Source organism: Lates calcarifer, linkage group LG1, assembly GCF_001640805.2.
Source record: "Lates calcarifer isolate ASB-BC8 linkage group LG1, TLL_Latcal_v3, whole genome shotgun sequence".
In the NCBI taxonomy this organism is placed as follows: domain Eukaryota; kingdom Metazoa; phylum Chordata; class Actinopteri; family Centropomidae; genus Lates; species Lates calcarifer.
In genome coordinates, this window is record NC_066833.1 from 15,156,715 (window position 1) to 15,181,746 (window position 25,032).

Genomic DNA, 25,032 nt, shown 5'->3' on the forward strand with positions numbered 1-25,032 from the left:
ATGGATTAGCCCTCAACTTTGAAAAATAAATTAATGTATTTCTTTATGTCCTATGTAAAAACAATTGCATGGATTTTATTTGTTAGAAACCATTAAGGCAGGGTTGTTTCAAAATGACTGGGCTGTAGTGTGAATTTTACAAGCAAAAATGACAAACATTTACTGGTTTCAGCTTCTCTAATGTGAATATTTGCCACTTTTTCAGATATCAATGTAACTGATTAACCTTGTTTTTTTTCAAGGGCAGAAATTATTGTTTAAATGGGTAGCAGAGTGTTAAAAACCTTCAGTCGGCTCAAAATAGTGTTGGAGCAGCTCACTTACACAGACTTCAGACAGACTACTCCATAAAAAATAAATAAAATGCTAACAATCAGTCTATGGAAAGATGTGTTTATTTCAAAATATTCCTGTAACACATTTGGGACAAAATCAACTTGGATACAGTGAATCTGATGCTTGGAAACCAGACCAACAGAGACAGTTCATGCTGTACATCAAGAGTTGCTTCAGTAATCAGGTATTACACGAGTCTCTCATCTAAAGTATGTTGTACAGTGAACACCATGTATTATTACTGTAATTGTGGGGTGTGAAATTATTTTGCTCTGAGACTTCAGAGCAGAGGGTTTGCCAAGGACAGGTGGACAGAATTGGCATTCCACGAGAAAAATGGTTGTACGGGGTTTGACTTGAGAATCGTTTTTTGTGAATTGTGTGATTCATCAGAGGAATGGTGGGTCGCAGGGCCCTGGGCGACAGGGACAAGGTGACTGTCACTGACTCATTATTAGGCTCCCCCTGAGATGAAGGCAGCTCGCCTTGGTGCTGACTCACTCTATAACACACAGCCCCCCATGCCTCAGGGCTCCTGGGAAAATCAGAAAATCGCACTTCCTCTTGTGAATGTAAAGTGATGTCATTATCAGTGCTTTACGTAACTTTGTTTTGTTCTTCTATCTCAGTTTTCTCTAATACAGTACCATGCAGTTTCTATCATCACACTGATACAGTGTTATGTAATGTACATTGAAGCTAGTCTAAATTGTGTAATCTGTCTAGACTTTGTGCCACAGATATTTTATTTTCATACAACCAGGGGTGGAAAGTAACTGAGTGGGAGTACTCTTGTTTCTGAAAGTACATTTTTGAAGGACTTGAACTTGCTCACAATGACAATGCTAGCATGCCGATGCAAAGCAAGTTTAATGTTCAGTGCAAAAAAGTTTTGCTTTAGGTTTAAGGGCTGATGGGCATGTCATCAGTTTTCCAGTTTTTTGATCATAAATCAAAATGTTGAAAAAGGTTTGAATTGATGGTGGCGCTCAAGAAACAGTGAATCACCAAAACCGACCAAAAACAACCGATTAATTCATTCTCAGGTGGCTGTGAATGTTGACGACAATCCAACCAATGGTATTTAGATATTTTACTAAGAACCACAAACATCACCTCCATGATGGCATTAGGGTAAATTAGGTTCACCAAAGTCATCAGGATTCATTGGGATTCACTAACTAAATGTAAATGTTAAGATATTTCACAGGATAAATGAAAACTTTAACCAAGAAATGTCTCACCAAACTCAGTAGGGACTCATCCTCTGGGGACCACACAAAATTTCACTTTAATCCATCCAGTTATTGTTTAGATATTTCAGCTGTGGACTGACTGAACAGAGGACTGGCATGCTCAGTATTTGATGGTTCAAGCGTCGGAAATATGACAATTTCCTGCTTTTCTATGTTGTATTTCAGTATGTTTTGTTGTGTTTTGGTCAGACAAAACAAGAAATCTAAAGCGGTGGGAAATTCAATGGCCATGTTTCACATGCTCTGGAAGTTAGTTGACTAAATAATTAATCACAATGAATCAAAACTGATGGTGGTGCAGCTCGGTCTTCAAATTTTTTAGACATCGCCTACAACTCAATGAAAAATTCAATGACCATTTTTCACATTTCTCTGACATTTTATCAACAGTTAACCAAGTAACTGAAAAGGTAAATCTTATTTTGAAAGCAGTATTTCTTCTTTCACCCCCAGCAGAATTTGGTTGTGTTCAGCTACTTTTGGGATGGTACAGTAGTACTAACACTAGTCACTTTCCACCTCTGTACATGACTGTTTACCAGGGGATGAATCTTAACGTCATTGTGTGCTTCAGAGCAGCTTGTCAGCTCATAAAGGGAATGTCTAAGTCTCTACATTATTGATCAGTGTCTCATCTAATGCCTTACAAATGGTCTCCATCAGCTGTAACTACATGCAGAAATGACTCTGATACATGAATCACAGAGACGAGGACGGACACATCAGGAGTCACAAGTGTGCTTATTCAGTAGGTACAGTAAGTTATATACATACAACATATGTTTTTTTTTTTCATACACAGCAGTAAACAGCAGTGCTTGGTGAAAACTAGATGCTTTAGAGGGCAGAGGCGCACATGTAGATGAGTGTGTAAGGCATGACTGGCTGTTCTGGACAGAGGGGGGATCTGAACAGAGCATATCGGGGGGGGGGGGGGGGGGATTAGGGAGGACTGTCTCTCCACTCTCTCCTCACACCACTTCTTTCTCTTTCTCCTCTCCCTCTGTTATTCTCTTTTGTCCTCTGCGTCTGTGCTTCAAACCGGCTCATGTGTTATACTTGCGCATGCTGGATCGCAGCATCAGCGTGCACTCCTGAGGGACCTCTGGGTTTTCAATCATGCGTTGCCACAGCCGCTGTTCCTCCCCATATGAGTCCATCCAGTCTACCTCGTTCCCATAGCTTTTGCCTTCAGGGGAGAAACAAACACAGAAACATTCGTTTTACTTTTTTAGAAATACAGGACTACAGAACCCTGAGGAGATAAACACTCCCTCAGCACTCCATTTAGTTTTTATTATTTGATTAATTGAAATCTGTAGTTAAATCCATAATTGCAAATGAATGGATGAATGAATAATTTTTGTCTCATTCATACAACTGTGGGCTTACAAAGCCAAATCCAGAATGCTGCATGTACTGAACATTTTCAAACTACAAAAGTCCAATCAGGTTTTATACCTTCAAGTCCACAACCAGTATGAATCACAGGAGGAACACGTGTTGTGTAACAGTGGAGAGATCTGAACAAGTATGAAGTAAAGAAGCCAGCATGCCCTCTTTTCCAAGCTTTGGAGAGAAAGCCAGTTTAAAGGAACAGCTTTGACATTTGGGGAAATGCTTATCCTCTTTTTGCCCAGAGTTAGATGAGAAGATTGATATAAAATCAAACTTTTCCTTTGTTTATAATTTAATGTCATGTCAAAACTAATTTAAAAAAAATAGTTACAATGTATTATATTGGAGAAATCAGAATACATACCAGTTAAATCGTGTACTTTGCCTTCTTATGGAGGCTTCTGAGACAAAGTTTAAGTAACTTATACACCGAACCATACTTATCTAGATGCCAGAATACCTCGGGCTTTTGTCGACTTCTTGGAAAACAGACACTTATTATATGCACAATACAGGAGAAAATGGGCCTCACTTTCCATTTGTCCCAATTCACACAGCACTCACACAAGCTGTTTTCTCTTTGTACATTTTTCAGTCTGCCAACCTCAATAGCCCAAGGGCAAATACCAGTCTCTCAGTTGTGCAGATAAAGATTTTTGGCTTTCAGACAGAAGAAGATTAACATATGACTTTTGTTTGATATGCACTGGTTTTTATGAGATATTTTCAAGCCAATTTCTTGGAACTTGAATAAGAGCCCACTTCTAAGGTGTACACATAAAATACAGCATTCAGCCCCCTCAAAGTTCTTAAGTTCTCTTCTAAAGCTCTTTAGTCCACAGAGAACTATTCAGTGTTTCAGAGGTTTTACCATCGTATTTGAAATTCTGTGCGAGGCATTGACCTTATGAGAAGAAAAAAGTGTGGAGATGTTTCGCATACTAAGAGAGTCAAACCAAATATTCTTTCCTTGTTTTCTCAGTAGACTACCTTACACAGACCTGTGCCTGCTCCCAGCCTGACCCCTCCCAGAAAGACATTGCTGGCCAGAGCCTCTTTGTCCCACACGGTGAGCTCCAGACAGACATTGTTGAGGTCTCCTGGCTGCAGGCCGCAATAGGTGAAGGTGTGGTTCCACAGTGGGTTCACTGTGCGTCGCTCCACTGCCGTCTTGTGCTTGGTTGATTTGTTGCTGTCAGGGAGCAGGTACCTGCCGGAAAGAAAAGCAACTTTACTACTCAGTACTCAGGCTGTGTTTTTGTAAATCGCATCTTATTCAAAACCAGGGAGCATCTCACCCTTTTACAAAAGGATCAGAGGTGCCTCCAGACTTGACAGCAGTTAGATTTTTGGCTCCCTTGACTAGAAGCTCAACCATGCCCCCTTTAGGCAGAGTGAAGCTGCTCGTCTTCTTACTTTTCAGGAACCCTTTCTTCACTGAGGGAGGCAGGAGGAATGAACACATTATCAGTTCACAGGTTCAGGTCTATTTATGCAACACATGAGAACCAAAACACATTTGTAGTAGTGCTTTACATATGGAAATTATATGCACAGACATACACATGCACTCAGGACATGTACTTATGATAATGAGGTTGTAAATTTCTTTTTAACCAAAAAAAATAAATAAATAAATTGAGCTGAATTCAGGTGTAAACAAACCACAAATTAATGTTTTTGAAATGACAAGATGTATACTGAAAGGGGTAAATCAGAATCAAAACAATCAAAATAAACCACAACAACGTGTACGGGAATACAAATATATTTTTTGACAATTCTTAGAATAATCAACTGAAATTTTTTAGTTCCACTGAGGTTGGAAAACCATATAAGGGCTGACCTGACAGCATAAAAAGCTAGACAAAATACAGGCAATGTATAAAACATTTCTAAAAACAGACTACTAAATTAAGGTTAAATGTAGGCTACAATTATAGACAATTAAATAACCTATCAAAGAATTTACAATTGTCTTGAATGTGCCAGAGATGCCAACTGTGATCTTATAATAGATTTTCATTTCATCATTATGAGTTATAGAACTCATAACTAATGCCAAAAATGTCAATTTTTATCAATTTAAAATTAACAGTGATGGGGTCTGAATATTTTCTGAAGTGACTGTATAGCTTCAAATAAATGTTTGAATAAACTGATGCAGAGTATAATGAATATGATACTTTCAGACAGTTTGGAGCAAGATGATTGTAACATGTTTTTACATCCAAAGTAACATGAAACAAATTGCACGGGTTAATACATCATGAATGTACCTTGCACTTGGTCCAGAGGCAGCATGAGGTTCTTCTCTGCAGGTATATACTTCAACACAACTGTCAGTTCTCCTTTATACTGCAACGTGGAGTCTATACTACTCTCCACCTACACAAACACCATTCACAGACTCTCAAACACTTGTCTTGGTAAACACAGATTCACAGGAGAAGAGGACAACGTGTAGATGTGCTGGTTCCTACCTTTGGCTGCAGAGCGTACCACTCCTCTATCTGAGAATCAAACTCCCACGTATCGAAGGTCAGCTCCACTTCTCCGAGGAAGCTGTTGTGTCCAAACCGGTCGTGATGCCACACAGAGACCTGCAGAGTTCGTGTCTCCAGCTGCGAGTGGCTGATAACATACTACAGAACATGAGAAAAAAAATTATGATGAATTCAGCCACAGGTAGAAATCCTATAATAAACACTGACAGTTGGTGCTTGTTGAGTTTTTCAGCCACTGACCCTCAGATTCTCGTTGAAAACAGGGTTAATGGTGTTAGCCTTAATGCTCGTCTTCCTCTTGCTCTGTCGTGACGTATCTGGCAACAGGTAAGTCTTCACATAGCTGCCATGAAAAAGACACAGTGACTCAGTTGTGTTCCCCAGCATGAGATCCCCTGGAAATTGTTCCCATTCCTACTTTATTACAGCAGATTCTTGCACGTTCAACCATGGATTTCTTTGTCAGTATCAGAATAATTATTTAAGAATAATATAAATTTTCTTTTATTCAAATGTCTTTTTTTTGGCACAAATCCACCAAATTTGGTCATTAAAACACTGATATGAAGATATCACTGCAGCAGGATATTTGACTGTGAAGTTTTTTGGATGACTGGTTGTCAGGAAAACTGACAGAGAGAGATTCCTCAATTTATTTCAAATTACATCTGCTGTTACCGTGGTAACCATGTTTTCTTTTTAACTGAGACACAACCCTTTCGTGAGATTATTAAAGATCATGCTCTAACATGACCAGCACCACACAAGTTAGCAAAAATGACAATGACAATTACAATAATGCAAAATTTTGGATAGAAAACTGGAAAAGAAATAAGTGTAAATAATAACTATAAAAAGTACACTGTGCATTAAACCTAAAGAAATTGTTCAGTATTTTAGGAAATTCATTTTTTTGCATTCTTATGACACATTAGATGAAAAGGTTGATATTGATTTAGTCTTCACTGATAAATATAATACAGTAATACAGCTCCTACACTGCGATGAACCTGCAGCGTGCCAATATCAGCTGTTACCATCAGCCCTCACAATATATCAAATAAATACTTATAATCTAGGTGTCTGTGTTTAGTGTGTTTGTGTGTGTGCGCGCACTCTTACGCATCTGTGCGTTGCCTCCTCTCGTCTCCCGTTGCCAGGTTGTGACACTCTTTGACCAGGACGCTGAGAGCACCGGTTTTGTAGCTGTAGCTGATGTTCAGCAGGATCTCACCGCTCACTCTGGCGTTGCCATAGTCACCAGTCTCACTGTACATACTCATCATGCTGTTTATACTACTCTGTTGGGGTGAGAGAGGGAGATACGAGAGAGGGGGAGAAGATCAAAGGTAGGAAAAGAGAGTTGAATAAGTAAGAAAAGAAAAGCAGTGTGTGAAGTATAAGCAAAAAAAGAGAAAGATGGAGAAAATAACAAAAGTATGATGAAGTGCTGATGAAATATGGTAGAAATAAAACATTTGCAGCCCCTCATGAAAATAAATGGAATAAAATCTGTGGCAATACACAGTAAGAAAATCTTTACTACTACTGTATACAAGATGATTATATATCGTAGACTTAAAAGACTCAGGGAAGCTTCCCTGGATAAATAAAAGTAAAAAAGAACAAGTAAAACATACACTGTGGACCAAAATCCAACACCTCTATAAGAAGATTCACTGTTACATTGTGCATGTCACAGGTTTGCAGATTGTATTATGTCCAGAAATTAGAGTATTATCTGTGTTTCTGGAATGTGCAATAGAGCTCTTTCCCAATATATAATACAATATCTCTTTTATAAATGCATAAGTGAAAGATTAAATTAAAGTTTTTTATTATTATTATTGACATTATATCCATGTGTTGTTTTTTTTAACCCTGTCGATCGACCTGCCAATTATGTTCTTGTCCTCTTAATCAATTGGTCTTTGAAATGTCAAAATTGTGAAAACATACCTAGCACAATTTCCAAAAGACTAAGGTGATGTTTTCAACTTATTTGCCAAAAACTCAGAAGACATTCAATTTACTGTCACATAAGAGACGGAAAAGCAGCAAACCCCCGCAACTGATAATCTGGAACCATGTCATTTTTCTCATGTTTGAGTGAAAACTGATTTGCTGTCGCTGATTAATTAACTGCTCAATTAATTCCAGACTCACCTCGGTTCTAATTGTGAGTCATGAAGAAACAGGCAGATTAGTTAATAGGAACATAAAATATACGTGTATAATCAGCAGAACAGGAAAATGAATAAAAAAAATAAAAAGTCAAATAAGTGACAAAACTCCGAAGAGAGCAACTTGTTAATCATGTCGTCTTATTATTGCCAGTTACATGCAGAAAGTTAACTTCCCATAAAAGAGGGAGAGTATTAACCTGGGTGTCGGCAACTGCTGAGGTTCAAAGATTGCCAAATTAAGAAGAAAAACCCATCTTTCCATGACAAACTAGAGAGCGTGAGGACCACATTTTACTACCTCGTATTGTGTACCTGCAAAACCTATTCCATGAACAAAAGACTCCAAACCATTACCACCACAGCAGATAATTACTGTACGTCTGGAAAATTTCTGGGGAAGCAGGCAAACATGACAGTTGTGGCTCTGGACAGGATATAACTGGTATAATCCACTGATAATAATATTCCTGTCCTGGGAGTACAGAAATCAAGAAGACAGACAGAATTGAGCCACACTGTGCTCTTTCTACTGGAAAGTCTACCTCATTTATTTCCTGCAGGGAGCCAGTGAGATAAATGGCTGCTTTAATGTGAAGGGCTTAGACTTAATGGAAATAGATTTAGCTAAAATAACATTAAAAAGGAACACAAACTCACACTGAACATGCAGTTTCACTGAAAAAATGGTATATTCCGAAAAAATCTGAATGTGTGCAGTGGCGAATAGAAGTACATGCACCAACGTGGAAAAGGAGACTCACAGTCTCAGCATCCGAGTCGGGGACATTGAGGTACCCCCACCTTCTTTCTGAACCAGGAGTGGAAGACTAGCAGGCGATTTCATTTAAGAACAACAGAGAGAGAGAGATAAAACAGGGGAAGGAATGCAGAAAAAGAAGGAGACGGAGAGAGATCTGAGCTGTTTGATGTGTTAGTGATAGAGGCAGACCCCAAGCACAGACCCCCTGGCCCCTGAGGAGGAGCTGCAGAAACCCTGTCTCCAGCAACACAGCCAGAAACCACATTACACACGGTTACCATGGTGATTATCAGATGAAACCACAGAGATTACAACTCATCTGGAATCGGCTGTGAAATACACATGGATGCACTGGACACACACACACACACACACCACACACACCACACACACCACACACACCACACACACACACACAGGGCAACAGTAAGAATGAGAGAGAAGGGTAGTATATATATATGTATGTGTGTGTTTTGTGTGTGTATAGATAGATAGATAGATAGATAGATAGATAGATAGATTATGATAGTTTTAGCCATGAAATTAGGCTAAAACAATCATGTTCCCCTCAGGAGGAATCCCCAATCTTTTAATTTACTTCCATCATCAGGTGTAAATCTTGGCTGTAGACATTACTTATTTTGATTCAGTAATAACATTTTATAGATTTACAGAGACAAAAAAGATTTCTCTACAGCCTGAAAAACACTACCTTAACCATAATAGAAACTGCACTGTGAAGTAAGTGGCACTAACACCACTTCAGCTGCGCTTTCATTATCCAGGCAGAGCCCTCCATGAAGTGAATAATGTAACACTGGGCAGAGTACAGTAGAGACAGACTCGACTATCTGTATAATATCCCCCATCACTTCTTTCCACTTCCATTCACACTGCCAACAGCAGCTTGGTGACAGCTGTTATGAGGTGACATGATGAAAGGAACAGACTGGACGTCTGTTTACCTATGCACTTCTCAAATTACACACACACTCACATACACAAAGAGAAACACAAACCTCTGAAGGTAGTGTATGAGTTATGAATTAAGACAATGTAGGATTTTATAGTCGGTTGTGTGACCAAGTCAACTTTGCTCAAGGCGTAAATGTAAACACGGGAAAGTCAAATAAAAAGGGTACATATTTAAAATGTGTGATCGATAGCTTTAGTTTTATGTGCCCATGTTTTGAGATATTCATTATTTCTGCTTCCAAACCAGTGCAACAGATTTCAATTTAATTTGTGGCGTTAATGGGATTGAAAAAATACATTTCAACTCTGGAGCTCTCTAGGAGCTATTTCTGTAGAAAGGGGGAAGTAGTTACAATTAAAGCTGTTCAGAGTGACGTCTGTGCACGTTGCTAAAAGCTGCAGTGAGGGTCATTTGTTGTTAATGTTGTGGAGACGTTTGCTGTTCTTTTGTTTTTATTGAGCTGATAATTGACATCCTTAGCATCTGATCTAAGATAAAAATCAGTGTTCAGAACAGACTGATAAACAAAATTTACAGCTGCATTAATATATATATACAATATATTTTAGGATGCCTGGGGGCAGCGAAACAGACTGTAAACACAACACTGTCATATTATTACCCTGCAAAGTTAGCAAACAGCTGTCTACCTTCTCAAACACCAGATATGGAGCAATATTAGTATTCAAGTCATAAATGACAATCAACACATTCAAGTCTGATATTTACTCACATCCTGTGGGAAATATCTTGCTCTTAAGCTGCTAAATGCTCCACTATGTTACCCAGCTAGTCCCTATATGTCAATGTGCTAGGTAGTGTAGGGTGGATTTATCACAGCTATTTCATAGCAAACAGCTGCCTGCTGCAGCTGAAAACAATGACGAGAACAGTAAGAGTGAACATGAGCAGTTGTTAGATTTAGATGTTAAGTCGCCACTTTAAAAACAGTCACTGAATCCATAGTTGATAGACAATTTTTTATAGTTGCAGCTTTAAATATGTTTTTCTTTTCTATCTGAATAGCTGCAGACACCACAAAGGATCAATTAGAAAATAAGTTTTGGTCGTTTCAGAGAATAAACCAAATAGGTTTGACCTTAAATTAATTTTCTACAAATTTATATTCACTATATAACACATTATTCTCTTACACAAAGCAGAAATCCCTCACATTGTCATACTACAAGTCAGTTATGTAAATGCAGCAGGCTTCCTAAGCGTGCTGCATTTACTGTGCTGCAGGTGTTCATGACACAAGCTGTCCCTTGGCCCAGCAGCTCTCACAATATTTACACAGTCAACACTACAGCATACATCCCTAACTACCACATCAGGTGACGGTGAGTGTATGTTTGTATACAGTGTGCGTGTTCATGTTTGTGCTGCATATGAGCATACAGGACTTCCTGGAATCTGTTTTTGATATGTTTGTGTTTGTGCACTAGTTTTAACACAGGTGTTACCGTTGACACTGCGTTGCTGAGGCGTCGGCCGGCAGACTTGCCGTGGGCCGACATCAGGGCATCAATGTCTTCCTCCGCATCCTCGTCAGAAAACTCCTGCAGGATGACAGCGTTCAGATTTAATCAAAGGGGAGATGGCATCTGGGAAGTTGGCCAGATCATCTTTGTACTTTGCACAGTTTTCCCACCCAGCAGCTCTGTGTGGGTGGATGCAGCCAGCTTCCATAAATTCAATCAGACAAGTCAGGACGAGAGCGTGGTAATTTGTTTACTCATTTATCACGCGCAAAATCATGGTGTCATTGGGTTTACAGTAAACTTGTGAGCATGAATGAGTGAGTAGTTTTATGCTTAAAACTGAGTGTGTGTCCTAGTATCATTGTGTTTGTGTTTCCATCAAGCACTTTCAATGAACACGCGAACACTCAGTAAACACAGGGACAAAGCAGGCCTATACTGACCGCCACATCCTCCTCCACCTGCTCTCAGCCTACAGCCGTTTAGACGCTCGTCATGCTCTTTGAAGTGAGCTCTGAAGTGAAATTAACATTCAGCCCCACATCTGACGCATCACTTTGAGCCACAGATCCTAAGCTCGACGTGGACATAGAGTATAGGATGGTAGATGTGCGGATTCACAATGAGAACGGACTGAACAGTGAGTCTGTGCGCATTTAAAACACTCAAAGCTTTTAAGAAATCAAATACATATGTGATCAGTGTATGGGGGATACATCTGAAGGAGGAGGAAGGGATGAACTGATGCTGCTTACTGTTTCGTTGAGCCCGGGGACCGAACGGCTTCTGAGACTGAGGGCGTCATCACTGGGATCAGAACCCGGAGCTGACAGGTCCATCTCTGAACGACTGTGATCTGGTGCAGGGGGAGAGAGGTGAGGGAAACGGGCGGTGAAGAGGAGGAGGAGTAAGGGGAAAAAAAAAAAAAGTAGATGTTGTTTCAAGGGAATGAGGGACCAGAGGGCAAACACTGAAAAACAGAAGCAGACAGTGCAAGAGAGGGTAGAAACTAATCATCGTCACCATGTTGTCTGCTTTGTGAAGACTGTGGAAGAAGAATGTGTTCAAGTACTTATAGCTTTTGCAGAATTAAAATTTAGCAGAAACAGTTGCCATCGTGAGTTGTCTGAACGCATTACAAACCGCTGTGCTTTTAAACTTCTGTAGGTTAGTTTGAGAAGAAGATGTATTTTAAGGGATTTGTTTGCCAGACATGCTAACAATTGCAGTTTACATTACAGTAGATAAACACACAGTTTAATCTATGTGCTCAAATTCTGCTCTTGTGTTTTTGGTTATAAAAAGACTGTTTGTGTAAACAAATGAGATGTTAATTATTAAGCCTCAGAGCTTGAAGACATATTTTTGAACTGTTACCGTTCTATTTATGCAAAAAATATAAACCACAGACATGAGACTGATATCTGATATCACCTGACTCTCCCAAAATATTAAAATGATCCACAAAAATACATACACAGGCAAAAAAGATAAAGAGGAAAGTTGAGTTAGCTTCAGAAATTTAAAATAGATGAGGAGCGTAAATGAGCTTTCAAGCAGGCAAAGCTGCAAAAACTGGGTCTAAAACGTCAGGAGACAGCTATAAGTAATAATAAGTCTTGTTTGAGATTTTGAAACAGTCTGAAAATTATAAACTAAAATAAACTATACACTTAACTAAAATCTGTCTTTAAACTGGAAATAGAATGCTTCAAAACTAAATCTATCTATATATGCTACTGTGTGAGTGGAGACCCTCTCTCAGCAGCTTGTTTCCAGCCCACCAACACTGATCAGAGCCACATTTAAAATCTTGACAGACTTTTTAGCAGGGTCTGACACTGATAGACACAAAGTAGAGGAGATTATACTTAAAAAGTTACACACATAAGGAAGAGCAGAAGAAAGTGACGGGGGAGCTTAAGTTAATAGTGTAATTTGTGCAGACGTGACATCTAGAGTACAGAACAATGTCGTCCTTTACAAGATACTTAGCAGTCTGAGTTGGAGCTGAGTGTTTTTGCACAGCCCTGATTAGACTAACATCACCTCTGATATGATACCACCGCCTCTAACACAAACTGTGACACAGATTTCGAAATGTTTTGTGTGCAAGCTGTGAAGCTGTGAGACAAAAGCAGGAGTCAAGTTGCTTCAAGGTGGAGGGAAAAAAACAAGAAGACAAAACAGGATGAGTGGGTTGTTAATGAGTGGAGGTACCTGACGAGACAGAGGCCCTTGACACAGAGATGGTTGGAGCTCCAGAGTTCGTCCTGTGATGGCCGGCAGCTTTCTTCTCGGGCACGCTGTCGCTGGAGTGTACACTGGCAACACTCTCCGCACCATCAGGCTGTTTGCAAACACAAATACACACACTATTAAAAGAGCATTGCAATCTAGATAGTTTCTCCCAGTGTCTTGCTCTGTGCGTGCTTTTACAGTGTGTCTGTGTGTATTAGTTGCTGACCCTGACCCTCCGGTTGTCGCTGGAGGCGGATGATCTGTCCGGAGTTTGGGATCGCAGGTTGTTGGGTACAGTGGGCATCCCTGAGGACTCCAAGGCCACCGCACCACCCCTGCAAACCAAAAACCATAAACAATGAGTGGAAACATCCTGCCTGAGGCTCTTTGGCACAAATAGGATCAAATATCACTTTAAGAGATGCTTCACTGTGATTAAACTTTTAATAACTGTCACTGCCTTCCGACTTGATTTTACTCTGATGCATGCTTCTGTTTTAGTCATTGAAACCAAGGCTCCAGAGACTGTAGAGACTGATACGAGGGTGCACCAGTGCTGACAGAATGAGTTTTAAAACAGTGTCACTATATGGGGATCTAAGAAGTTCAAAACAGTTTCCAAAATTTTGAAAATAAAGACAGACATGTTTAAATGGTTGATGGACACACACCTATTTGAATGCGGACTCGGAGCAGAGCGAGCGCTTCGTACACTCTGAGCATCTCCATCCAAAACAGATGTGACACTGGTGCTGTCGACCCCATTCTCTGGCTTCAAGGTGGGTCGGCTGCCTTTTTTATCCAATTTCATCCTTCTACGCACACATGCACACACACAGACACACACACACACACATCCACGGGAACTCTGTTATCTTCTGTGTATTAGAGATATGCTGTCATGTCCATTATTGCAGAGTCATTAGACCGTGTCTCTCTCTGTTATCAGGATCATCTCAGTCACTCAACTCAACAGTTTGTATCCTGCCGAGGCAATATACCCCAGACAGAGATGTACAGCCCTGGTCCACACTGTATATTATTTTGTTAAATTATTTACACTAAATACGGTTGGTTTTCAGCCCTGTGAAATTTGGTGATTAGGTGATTTGCCCTGATGAAGAGGATGAATTTCAATGACTGAATGTAATTCCAATCAGCCTCAGCTGGACTTTGTGTGCTAATTAGCAATTGCTAGCATTATAAACTAGCTTCACTGTGCTAAAGAACAAAATCAACAGTATACCTGCTAAACATCAGCATGTCAACTCCGTCATTTACCCTGTGTCATGCTTTATTTTTATGCATAACACTTACTTATGAATCTCATGATCATCACTACTGTCTATAAGTTTGAAACATATATTTATATGCAGATCTAAAAAATGTTTTCATCGTCTTGGAGTGCTTCCACGTTGTGTTGGATGCAGGAACACAATTTTCACTATCAAACACTGCTGCGAACAAGACGTGTACTCAGTAAAAATTATTATTATCTTTATCAATTTTTGTTTGAATAGGCTGTTTTAATTACTGTTTTTTCTTAACATTGGTTCATGTAATATATCAGCCAGGAAGTAGTCCACAAGCACCACTCTGATAAAGTAAGTGTAGCTCCCTGAGTGTCTGAAATTGAACAAGTGAATTTCTTTTTTAACTGAGAAGCCCTAACATGTATTTTTTATCAGAGCTGGTCTGCTTTTTGTCTGTATGGCTTCTTTGTCTGAAACAGTGTGGTGCCTTCAGGAGCCGTTAGAGTGCAGGCAAGATGAGGAGTGATGTTAGCTGGCACAATCCAATTACTGTCATGTTGCTTTGCCAAATGTATTTTAAAATGCATTCAGGGTCTCAAAAATCAAATCAGCATCCACTTGATCTTTTCTAATGCCTTTGTGCTGAAGTGAGCCCTCAACACACTGCAGATTCTTACATTTGGTTTGAGATGATTTTATCCTGTGCATCCCCTGCTATCATGTATATTTCATGTTTTAACGTTGTCTAATAATTCACTGAGTAAACCCTATTAAATACTGAATTTGCATGAATATAAACTGAGCTGTTGCTCCATGATCACTACTTACCCTTTCCTCCTGACTCCGTCTACAGCATTGAGTATTGCACTTCTGTTGGATCTTGGGGTGTCGGGTCTCTCAGACTCAGAGGGGGCCAACAGGTTCTCTGTAGACTTTGAGTCTGTGGCTTGTGATCAAAAACATCAACATGTCATCAATACAATCAGCATATATCCTGCACTACTTCACCACCTCACATGCTGCACTCGCTGAGCACTTTATTAGGAACACCTGTGCACCTGTTTGTTCATAAAATTATCCAATCAACCAATCACATGGCAGCAGCACACTGCACAAAGTCATGCTTGTACAGATCAGGAGCTTCTATTAATGTTCACATCAAACAGATGCACATTGTGAACCTTGAGGTGGATGTGCTACAACAGGAGAGGCCACGTTGAGTTTCACTCCTGTCAGCCAGGAACAGAAATCTGAGAATGCAGTGGGCACAGGCTCAAAACTGGACAGTTGGAGACTGAACAAACTGATGAATCTTCTTAAGCATGCAGATGGTAGGGTCAGAATTTGGTGTCAACTGCATGAAACCACAGACCCAACCTGCCTCGGGTGAACAGTCCAGGCTGGATATTATGTGATGCAAACATGTCAACAGGAGCAGGATCTCAAAGGATCGTTTCCAACATCTTGTGGAATCCAAGCCACAAAGAACAAAGACTGTTTTGAGAGCAAAGGGAGGCTCTACCCAGTGTTACTATGGCATTCTTGATAAAGTGCTCAGCATTCATTATAGTTTGGCTTATAGTTTTACAGCTTTGAGTACATTAGCGGTCAGACTCACTGATCGGGCTGCTCAGGATTGTCTGTTTGATCACGTCGCTGCTCAGCACTCCCTGCTCGAACCGTTTGGACCGCTCCTCCAGGAACCATTCTCCTGTCACCACCTTCAGCTCCCTGCGAACACACAGTCCTACACTTACTGGGAATTCATCTCCTCAAAATACCAGGTAAACTCACACTGTTAGATATTATCGATCAATAATCAGTTATTTATTAGTGTTATGAGACTATAATAAAAAAACACTGCTAACTGATTCAAAAGACCAGACATCAAACCCTCATGTTTACCAGTGATGGTTTCCAGTTTATTGGGTACAAATTAGCTAAAGCTAATGTAGTCTAATACATCAGTCCCCTTTTCATGAAGCCAATACTCACACAAGATTTTTTTTACTTAATAATGTTTTAACATTGAAAAATTAAGTGATGTTTACATTGGCTACGATTTTACATTTTAAAAATTTAAGAATGTCTAAATCACTGTATCAAAAATAGTTTTTATGATGCCATTATGTAGCAGGTAAGACTGGTGATGACAACTCATGGCTGCTGATTGTCATACTAACTTAATATGGCTTCAGAGATGATGACTGTCAGAGCAGCTCAGCTCTCAGCACAGTCTGAAACAACTAAAAGGAGTAAAATAAGATTGTACAATGAAAATGCCTTGGCTCACATCTATTTATGAAGATGGAAAACTGAGCGTCCAGCACTTTGGAGAAAAGTGTCAAATGTACCAAGTAAGTTTAAGAGACATGTCAATGCAAAACAACCTTCATTAGGCACAAAGATATTGAATACATTTATGCATGTGCAATGCAATGCAATTTATGCATGGAGTGCATACATAAGAAAATCACTAGAAAAGGGAACTATAAAATCACTGGTTTAAACAACAATATTGCTGAAGTAGAGTTTTTTGGGTTAAGGTGGATTTTTCCTCTAAGCCTTGGAGAAGATCCCAGCACTGAAACACCTAAGGCCCTCCCTGAAAGATGTAGACAGACGTGGTGTCATTAACCAGCTAAACCAAGCCATCTGGAGTTTAATTCCTCTTCTAAACACTAAACACTGCCCTGGTCCCTGTAGGCATTACACTTACGAGATCTTGGCACAAACGTTACACTTCCACTGGCGTCCGGTGGGAGCTGTGATGCGGCAGTTGTTGCAGACGCGCAGCTGACAGTCCTCACAGAGATCTCCGCGGTCAAAAATCAGGCCCAAAGTCTTCAGGCAGCGAGCACACTGTCTCTCCCCCAACTCCTGGGGCCGACGGGAACCCTTTCGTTTGATCTCCAGCAGCTCATTCTTCAGCTTCCTGTGTGAGAGAAAGAGGAGAATGTTGAGAGATATTTTTTTAAACAAGTCAGAGTGAGATGAAAATTAGTTGAAAGGGTGATACCAAACTCCTCACCGTATCCTCTTCTCCTCTCGTTTCCTCAGTTTCTCGTCTTTCTGCAGCACCTTCAGGATCATCTCTCTTTCATGTTCCAGCAGAAAGGACAGGTTCAGATCCTCCGCGACCTGCTCCATTGATCCCTCAGTTAAACCCAGGCAGTCACAACAGCCAACAAAGATGTTGCATGAAGGGAGCCAGAAAGAACTACATTATGATGCAAAGTGCTCCAGTTCCTGTTCTGCTAACGTTTGGGTTGCTGTTCTTTTAGCATTGGCATAATCTGAACTTCCCAGTGCTTCTCCAGTGTTTCCTCTCCTAATCTTTTTCTTTGGGAAGCTAACAAGAGGTGACCACCTTCAGGAAACCTAAAAAAGGTCAAACAGACACAAGGAAAAGTCAATAAAACACATCTAACTTCAATAACTTTGTAAACACTGTAAATGGATTGGCAGTATAGGTCCAAGTTAATGTGCTTGTCTTTTGGCTACTGTAAAAAGCAAAACATTAAAATAAGAAAATGACTTGAAGGATTACAAGGTGAAACACGAGTAATTGGTTGACATTTGACAGCTCCACAGCAGCTTCACAACCTCCCAATTAGGCTCCAAGCCTGACATTCAGAACACAACACCCACATTTTTCACCTTCCATTAGCAAAGCTCTATCTTTCTCTGAAACTCACAAGAAGACTTGTACTAATTATCTGCACACCTGTATGCCAGCGCATACAGCTACATTAAATTCATCTGGCAGAAGCTTTTATACAAAAAGAAATAGCTTTTTATTCAGTGACATGTCTCTAGAGATTGCAATGTCCATCTGTCAGTCCAGACTGAAATATCTCATCAGGCACTGAGAACTGCCAAGGAATCTGGTGCAAATATTCGCTAGAGTGCCTAGAGGTCAAAGTCTATGAACTTTGGTGGTCCCCTGAAGTTTCTGGTTTTGAGTGAAATTTGATATATGCATTTATTTCTCCCACTGGATGAACTAGCGGAACTTTTCACATAGCTCCAGCATCACTATGGCATACACACTCAACAGGAGCAGTTTGGAGTTCAATATCTTGCTCGACTACACTACGACATATGCACAGGAGGAGCCAGATATCGAACCAGCAACCCTACAATTCATGGCTCTATCACCTGTGTCATTCCTAGCTCAGCTGCGGAAACGTTACGTGGCCCTGATTTCTTATGATGACTCTGCAAATTATTGGTAAACATGATGTGCTTTGACTGCTATACACACACTCATCCTTGTACAAATATCTTTGTGGGGATCTGTCGCTGACATTCCCTTGCCTCTTACCCTCACCTTAGCCATCACAGCTGAATGCCTTACCCTAACCATCCAAGTCTTGACCCTGAAACAGCCATTTAAACCTGTGAGGTTCAGCCTTGTGGCTGTCAGACCCCACAAGTATAGTGAGCTCTAAGTTTTTGGACCCCACAAATATAGAAAAACAAGCCCACTCACACATAATGAAAGGGGAAGATACACTAGATTCTCCATCTTGCTGCAGTGCCTGTGCAAATACACTATCATGAATAACTGATTTCCACAAAAATAAGCTTTTCTCGTTGTCAATAAAATCGACCACAAAGATCACAAACTAATAAATACAGGGTGATATGAGGCACAGAGGCGAGGGACGAAATTCTGCCGCTGCTTGTGTAAAATGGAGTTGGGGAATAAAAACTGAATGGAGTAGAGGGATCTGCATAAGCCCACACCAGCCTCCTTCAGTCCTTATTCATTACTGTCTCTTTCATCCTCGTCCTTTCTTCTCTCGCCTCTTCCCTTCACTTTACATGAATTAGCACTAATGAACCGACAGACATGATCTCAGCTACATTTGCAGCTAAAGGCACGTAATGACATCTGTGATTATAGCATTTTTAACTAAATTGCATCTCCATTGTAGCCAAATGAGGAGATTTTCCCTCACCTTTAAGATGTGAGGTGGGGATTTAATAGAGGAAATAATGAACATGTACAGATATCTCTGTATTCATGTGATTTAAACTGCTGAATATAGACATGCCTCTGCTATTCACTTAACATTCACAGCCACGTCACGCAGTGATTGGCCAGCTGCAAGGAGGTGAGAAAGTTTGCTGGATTTGAATTCCCATTTCTAGATTTTTTTGTTCTTTACTCAACTATTCCTTTCAGTTTTCAATCAAGTGCAACACTATGAGTGTCCTCAAGGAAAGGTAGTCTGAAAATATTCAAAAATCATTCCTGTTTTTGAGCAAAATCGCCTCTCCTTCCTCTCTATGATGCATGGCTTTTCACTCACCTTTGAGTGTGGTTGTGTCTTCTCTTGAAACAAGACTAAAGAGTCTACAGCCACACTAGCAATGTCAGCTTAGATGAACATTAGCTGAGGTTTAGCTAATGTTCATCATCTTGGTATAGCATGTTAGCATGCTAAAATCTGCTAATTAGCATTAAACACAAGGTACAGCTGAGGCCAATGGGAACGACATCAGTTTTGCAGGTATTTGGGCAGATTGGACTAATTATGATTTACTAAATGAGAATTCAAATGATCACAGATTTTTTTAGGATTCAGCCTCTGGTGCCACATTTGTTGAGATATTTCAGTGAACAATAAAAACACTTTGGTAGCTGTGTAAAGATGCTTTTTTATATTTTGTCTCTACTTCCTACTGTCTGAAATACATACACACACACACGCATGACTCAGACCAACACTCACTGTGTGAGAGTCCACGTCAACTGAACGACTTCTGTCAACATTTATAACACATTTATCCTCAAACTGGGAAATAAAAGTCAGTGATGGGTGGCTTGAAACATCAGAGGTACATCCACCACTGCACAGACTGAAATGAGAACAACAGAATATGCAGATTTTAATAAAATCAGATGTAAGTCATTATAAAGCAGGAAGTCAAAAATGCAGATTATAACAGCACAAGATCCTGGCAGTGAACAAACTACCACATGATCTTCCTGACGCACTGGGCACACATGACTAATACTTGGTCAACAACATCAGTAAATTGAAACAAATATTTATTTGAGCTTCCACCACGCTCCTGTGAGAGCACCACACTAATATATAGTTTGAACTGTGTGCTGCGGTAGGCGTGGTGTCATGACACGGCCCTCCTCCCTGAGTACACACAGTGCACATTCCTGCTGCTGCTCTCTCTGCCCTGAGCAAACATGAGCAGGGAGACAGTATAACTTTGGCTTCTGAGATGAGGAAATGCACTCACTCCTCAGCCCTGCACTAATAATGTAGCTTGGAGGGATGTACGGTGACTCATTGCTCTCTCAACATAGTGTGGGGAAGGTTTTCATCTTTTCCACCATTCACAGTCCAACATGTTGTTGAAGCATATAATGGATTCATTTGTCATTGAGTCTGTGCTACCTGGGACGTCAGGCTGCAAAGCCACATTGTGGCCTTCTAGGTGTTTTGTAATTCTGGCATTGGACCACCAGTCAGTCTGGTGTTTTCAGCAGGTGGCAGAGCTTACAGACAGCAGAATCAATCTGCCAATTAAAGATCACAGGTGTGCCGGGAGCAGCTGGGCACCAGTTGACAGAAAAGCAAAGTAGATGTGGGTGAGAAATGAACATAGGATGAACATAAAATACAGTCATTACTGAACATTCAGAGGTTGGACAGAGGAACAGACAAAATATGACTTCAGAAGTCAGAAACCAAGGTCACATGTTGTCTCAGAAAGGTTCAGTCCTTTTATCTGGGTTCTGAGCTCTAGTTCAATACTTCCACAAGGAAAAACACAATTCAAACATAATTTCCAAGTTTGTGCTTCATACAGCAGGTTATGTCTGGCTTCAGATGGAAGCACTCTGTAAATAGCATCCCTGTCAGAAACAACAACTCTGGCAGGCTTTAAAGGATAAGTCTATTGATATTTTATATTTGTCTCATTGTCAACAAATCTCTTCTAAAGACCAAAACCAACAATGAGTGGATCCTGTTAACAAATATTGTCTGTGTAGCTCATTCCTCTCCAGCGTTGTCTGAAAACACATCAAAGAACCACATCATTACACTGGAAGACATTTTCCTTTTTCATGATCAACATGGGCACTGTAGTTTATTTTGCATCAATCCCACATACTCCATCCTACTGCTGTAAATATTCAATACTCCACCAAATCTACCCACTTAAAAAAAAAAGAAATTATATGTTTGCATGTTCTAAGAGCCAAAGACAAGGTAGAGGAGTCTGAAAGTACTGAAAATTTGTTATTTAAAACAAATGTTTATAATATCTGTTTTCCCCTCTGCTCCGGTGATTAAATCAACAACCATCTGTCTTCTCCAGGTGTTTGTTGCTTTGTGTTTACTGAAAATGTAATTTAGCTAAATGAAAATGGTGATGGTCAGTTTTTATTAGGTTGGAATATTCTGCTAACTGGAGTTCAGCAGAGTGTCACTGGTTTAACTGGAAGTCTTCAGGAACATGATTTTGTTACTTGAACATTAAGTAGCACGTAACACAATATTCGTCGGAGCAAACACCCACATTGAGACTTACTCAAAAATCTAAGTAGCAAAGGAGAGGAGCATGCCCATCCCCCTGTATCTCTGTCTCACTGCTTTACTCTACCTCCCCCAGTGAAATTCTGAGGTTGGTGAGGAAATGAGAGCAAAATGTTCTCAATAATGAGGAAGTGATGGGAAAAAAACATCCATTATAAACTACATACAGCATTATTTAGACAAAGGTGAAAGTGATATGGTTGAAACACCCATAATATTTATGTGTACATACTTTGAAATGTCCATATACAGTGGCTTCTGAAAATGTTCAGACCCTTTCACAATTTGCACACTTTCACAGTGTTACATTTAATTTTAAATGGATAAAATATTCTAAAAATTGCCTGTCAATTTTCATGTTTCCAAGGCACTTTAAAAGACTTCTCATCTATTTCCATTTGATCCACAATTTCATGACAACTTTGTAAACTCCATCTACTGTTGAAGATTATGTATCTGGAAAAAAAAAACAAAAAACAAAAACAACTAGGGTTATTTACCCTTGCAGGGAGACAGTTTTCTCAACTGCTGTTTCCAAAGTCAAGAACGAACTCGACTGAACTTGATCAAATTGTGCCCACTGTTTCGCATAAAGTCGGTGAACCGTACTGTACTGTACACAACTATAACTATCTAAATATAACTAACATAAAAATATGATTTTGCTGCAATTCAATAAATGATAATATTGAAATATCACTCTAGATATCTAGATACACCCGTGCATTTTCCCCTGACATCGCCTTCTCTTTTAGCATCCTGAACTCTGCTCTGCTCTTATTTCTTCACTCTTCACTCTCCTCTGCAGCAGGGCAGCAATACCCAATCGGTGCAGGATCTTTGAATGTATCACACACCTTTTCACACTGTGAGTGCAGTTACAAGCCCTTTCTGTGTAACAGTTAAAGTGGGATGAACAAGGTCGAGAGAACATTTATACAGTGAGTGTGGTGTATTTTTCTTTGCAGGAATGTGGGTCACTCGCGTTCTTCAAATTGGAAATTCATCAGCTTTGACTTCAGCGTTAGCCTTGTTATTTCAGCGGAGGAGGAGCAGCACACGTCCTCAACTGGAGCGATCTCTTTTGCCTTTAAAGATAGTAAATAAATCATAAAGTAGCTCCGTCACTTTGTATCAGCAGATTCTTCATCTCCTGGGAGGATGAGGTTTTTCCAGATAATTTCCCCTGGCGCTCCATAGTCTACCATATACACCACCACACAATGCTTAAGGAGAGCGTTATGAGGAACATGGTGTCCAGATCATTAATAAATTATACAAACTGCCAGTTCCATGTAACAGACAGCAGCATGAGTCTGTTAACTATTACTGTGTCTTGATGGTTTTCTTCAGGAAAAAGGTTGGAAGTTGATAGCAACCTGCAGCCTTTAATGTACCGTGGCTCTCTTCTCTTGTTTTAACTTATAACCCCAAAACTCCATTGTGGTAATTCACAGGATGCAGTAAGTTTTCTTCTTGAATCATTAATGTGACACAGACGTCAGTGGATAGCAATGATGAGTGGCAGAGAGCGTCTCTAGTGACCATTAAACAAAAGGTCATTTCAACTCGGCCAGAGACTTCTTTCTGCCAGCTGCAGCCAAACAATACAGGGTTTTATGTGGTGTGCACACACACACACACACACACACACACACACACACACACATACACTAAGTGTAGGAAACATTAATTATTCATTAATAAAGGTCCATAATGCCACACTTAACAGAGGTTTACACTGGTGCCTTAACACACACCAGAGGATATATCATATACTGATCAGGCTCTTCAGTTGATAAATGCTCCACTATGTTCACCAGCTTAGTTGCTAACTGTGTCTGTCTGCAGTTTGGTGCTGAGCAGGTTGTGTATAGAGGTTTTTAAACTGAAAACAAATGCATGCTGATAAAAGAGCTGGGACTGGATCAAAATGGTACAGTTGTGACTAAAACGCTCTGGAGAGCTAAGAGGAACTGTTAACTGAGTCGCTGGTAACTGATCTTAAACTCTTTTGACTGCAGTCTCAATCAATCAAGCAATCACAAATAAAACTACTCAATTTTTTGGACTTTTTTTCAACATGTTTATCATTATAATTTTTAGCAATTGGACATGTTTTCCCTCACAAGCAATGAAAAGTTACACAGTGACTTTTCTGTTGTGTGTGCTAACCTGCTATAAAATGAAATACAAGTAGCGTGCTTGAGGCAAAAGGGTCCCCCGTTTTAATTGTGTTGTATTGCGTTTAAATTACATCCTATGTTTTAGAGAAGGCCACAGAGGAACAGAAAATATACCTAAAGTCATGAATATGAATGCATTAATGGATGAATGAGTGAAAGTACTGATGACATGATTTATTTTATTAATTCAATCCTCTGTTTACTGCTACTGTTCTGATTCCTGATTCTGACAAAAAATCATCATTTCAAAATTAATTCCCCCACAAATAAAATATTGGTGCAACTTTAGGATCGCAGTGTTTACATGTGCATCTCAAACCAGGCGCTCTGTGAGCTAACAGCACCATCAACATGAATTCTTGAGGATAAAACCACTACTTTTTCATTGCCTTGTGAAAGGAGGAATCACAAAAGACAGCAGAGCAAACTGGACTTTAAAGCCAGGCAGGGTGTTAAATGGCCCGACTCATTTATTCAAGGAGGATTTCCACGGGGAAATATCACGATGATGACAGATGTAGTGATGATCAAAGCACAGCAACACTCAGCAGACATAAAATTCAATTGCTTTTCTAAGTAAGAGGATGAGTTGGAGCGCAAAGCTCTTGAGATATATTTCTGTTCATAAAACCCACAGAGTCAGGCCAATCACATTTACAATAGTGGCTCTACAACAGTGTGTCAACAGACTGAATATGCTCTTTATAAAGCAGAAAGCAAACACACAGAATCCTTCTTGTGCTTTGTGTCTTTTATAACAGATTCTGACAAAGATCCAGAAGCATGTTGTTGTATCTTCTCAAAGCAGTTTCCTGCTTGCCAAGCTTATCTCAATTTAAAGGAAACGAAGCAAATAACATTTATCCTGCTATCTC

General features: G+C 39.9%; 1 protein-coding gene across 3 annotated transcripts in view; it reads right to left on the reverse strand.

The window, feature by feature from the left end:
• Positions 1 to 377: 377 nt before the first annotated feature.
• Positions 378 to 25,032, reverse strand: part of sytl5 (synaptotagmin-like 5) — a 37,037-nt gene continuing 12,382 nt past the window's right edge. The window contains exons 2-18 of one of the 3 annotated variants that reach the window (XM_018671967.2): positions 17,429 to 17,778; positions 17,117 to 17,332; positions 16,016 to 16,128; positions 15,226 to 15,343; positions 13,816 to 13,959; positions 13,377 to 13,479; positions 13,124 to 13,253; positions 11,659 to 11,759; positions 10,886 to 10,981; positions 8,445 to 8,510; positions 6,620 to 6,798; positions 5,738 to 5,840; positions 5,474 to 5,635; positions 5,270 to 5,378; positions 4,289 to 4,427; positions 3,992 to 4,200; positions 378 to 2,781 (exon numbers count right to left, since the gene is read on the reverse strand). In XM_018671967.2, the coding sequence (XP_018527483.1) occupies positions 2,639 to 2,781; positions 3,992 to 4,200; positions 4,289 to 4,427; positions 5,270 to 5,378; positions 5,474 to 5,635; positions 5,738 to 5,840; positions 6,620 to 6,798; positions 8,445 to 8,510; positions 10,886 to 10,981; positions 11,659 to 11,759; positions 13,124 to 13,253; positions 13,377 to 13,479; positions 13,816 to 13,959; positions 15,226 to 15,343; positions 16,016 to 16,128; positions 17,117 to 17,332; positions 17,429 to 17,547 (2,250 nt within the window). In that variant the 5' untranslated portion in view covers positions 17,548 to 17,778 and the 3' untranslated portion in view covers positions 378 to 2,638. Of the gene's footprint in view, positions 2,782 to 3,991; positions 4,201 to 4,288; positions 4,428 to 5,269; positions 5,379 to 5,473; positions 5,636 to 5,737; positions 5,841 to 6,619; positions 6,799 to 8,444; positions 8,511 to 10,885; positions 10,982 to 11,658; positions 11,760 to 13,123; positions 13,254 to 13,370; positions 13,480 to 13,815; positions 13,960 to 15,225; positions 15,344 to 16,015; positions 16,129 to 17,116; positions 17,333 to 17,428; positions 17,779 to 25,032 lie in introns of all 3 variants that reach the window. The other 2 variants (XM_018671966.2, XM_018671968.2) reach the window with 2 other exon arrangements.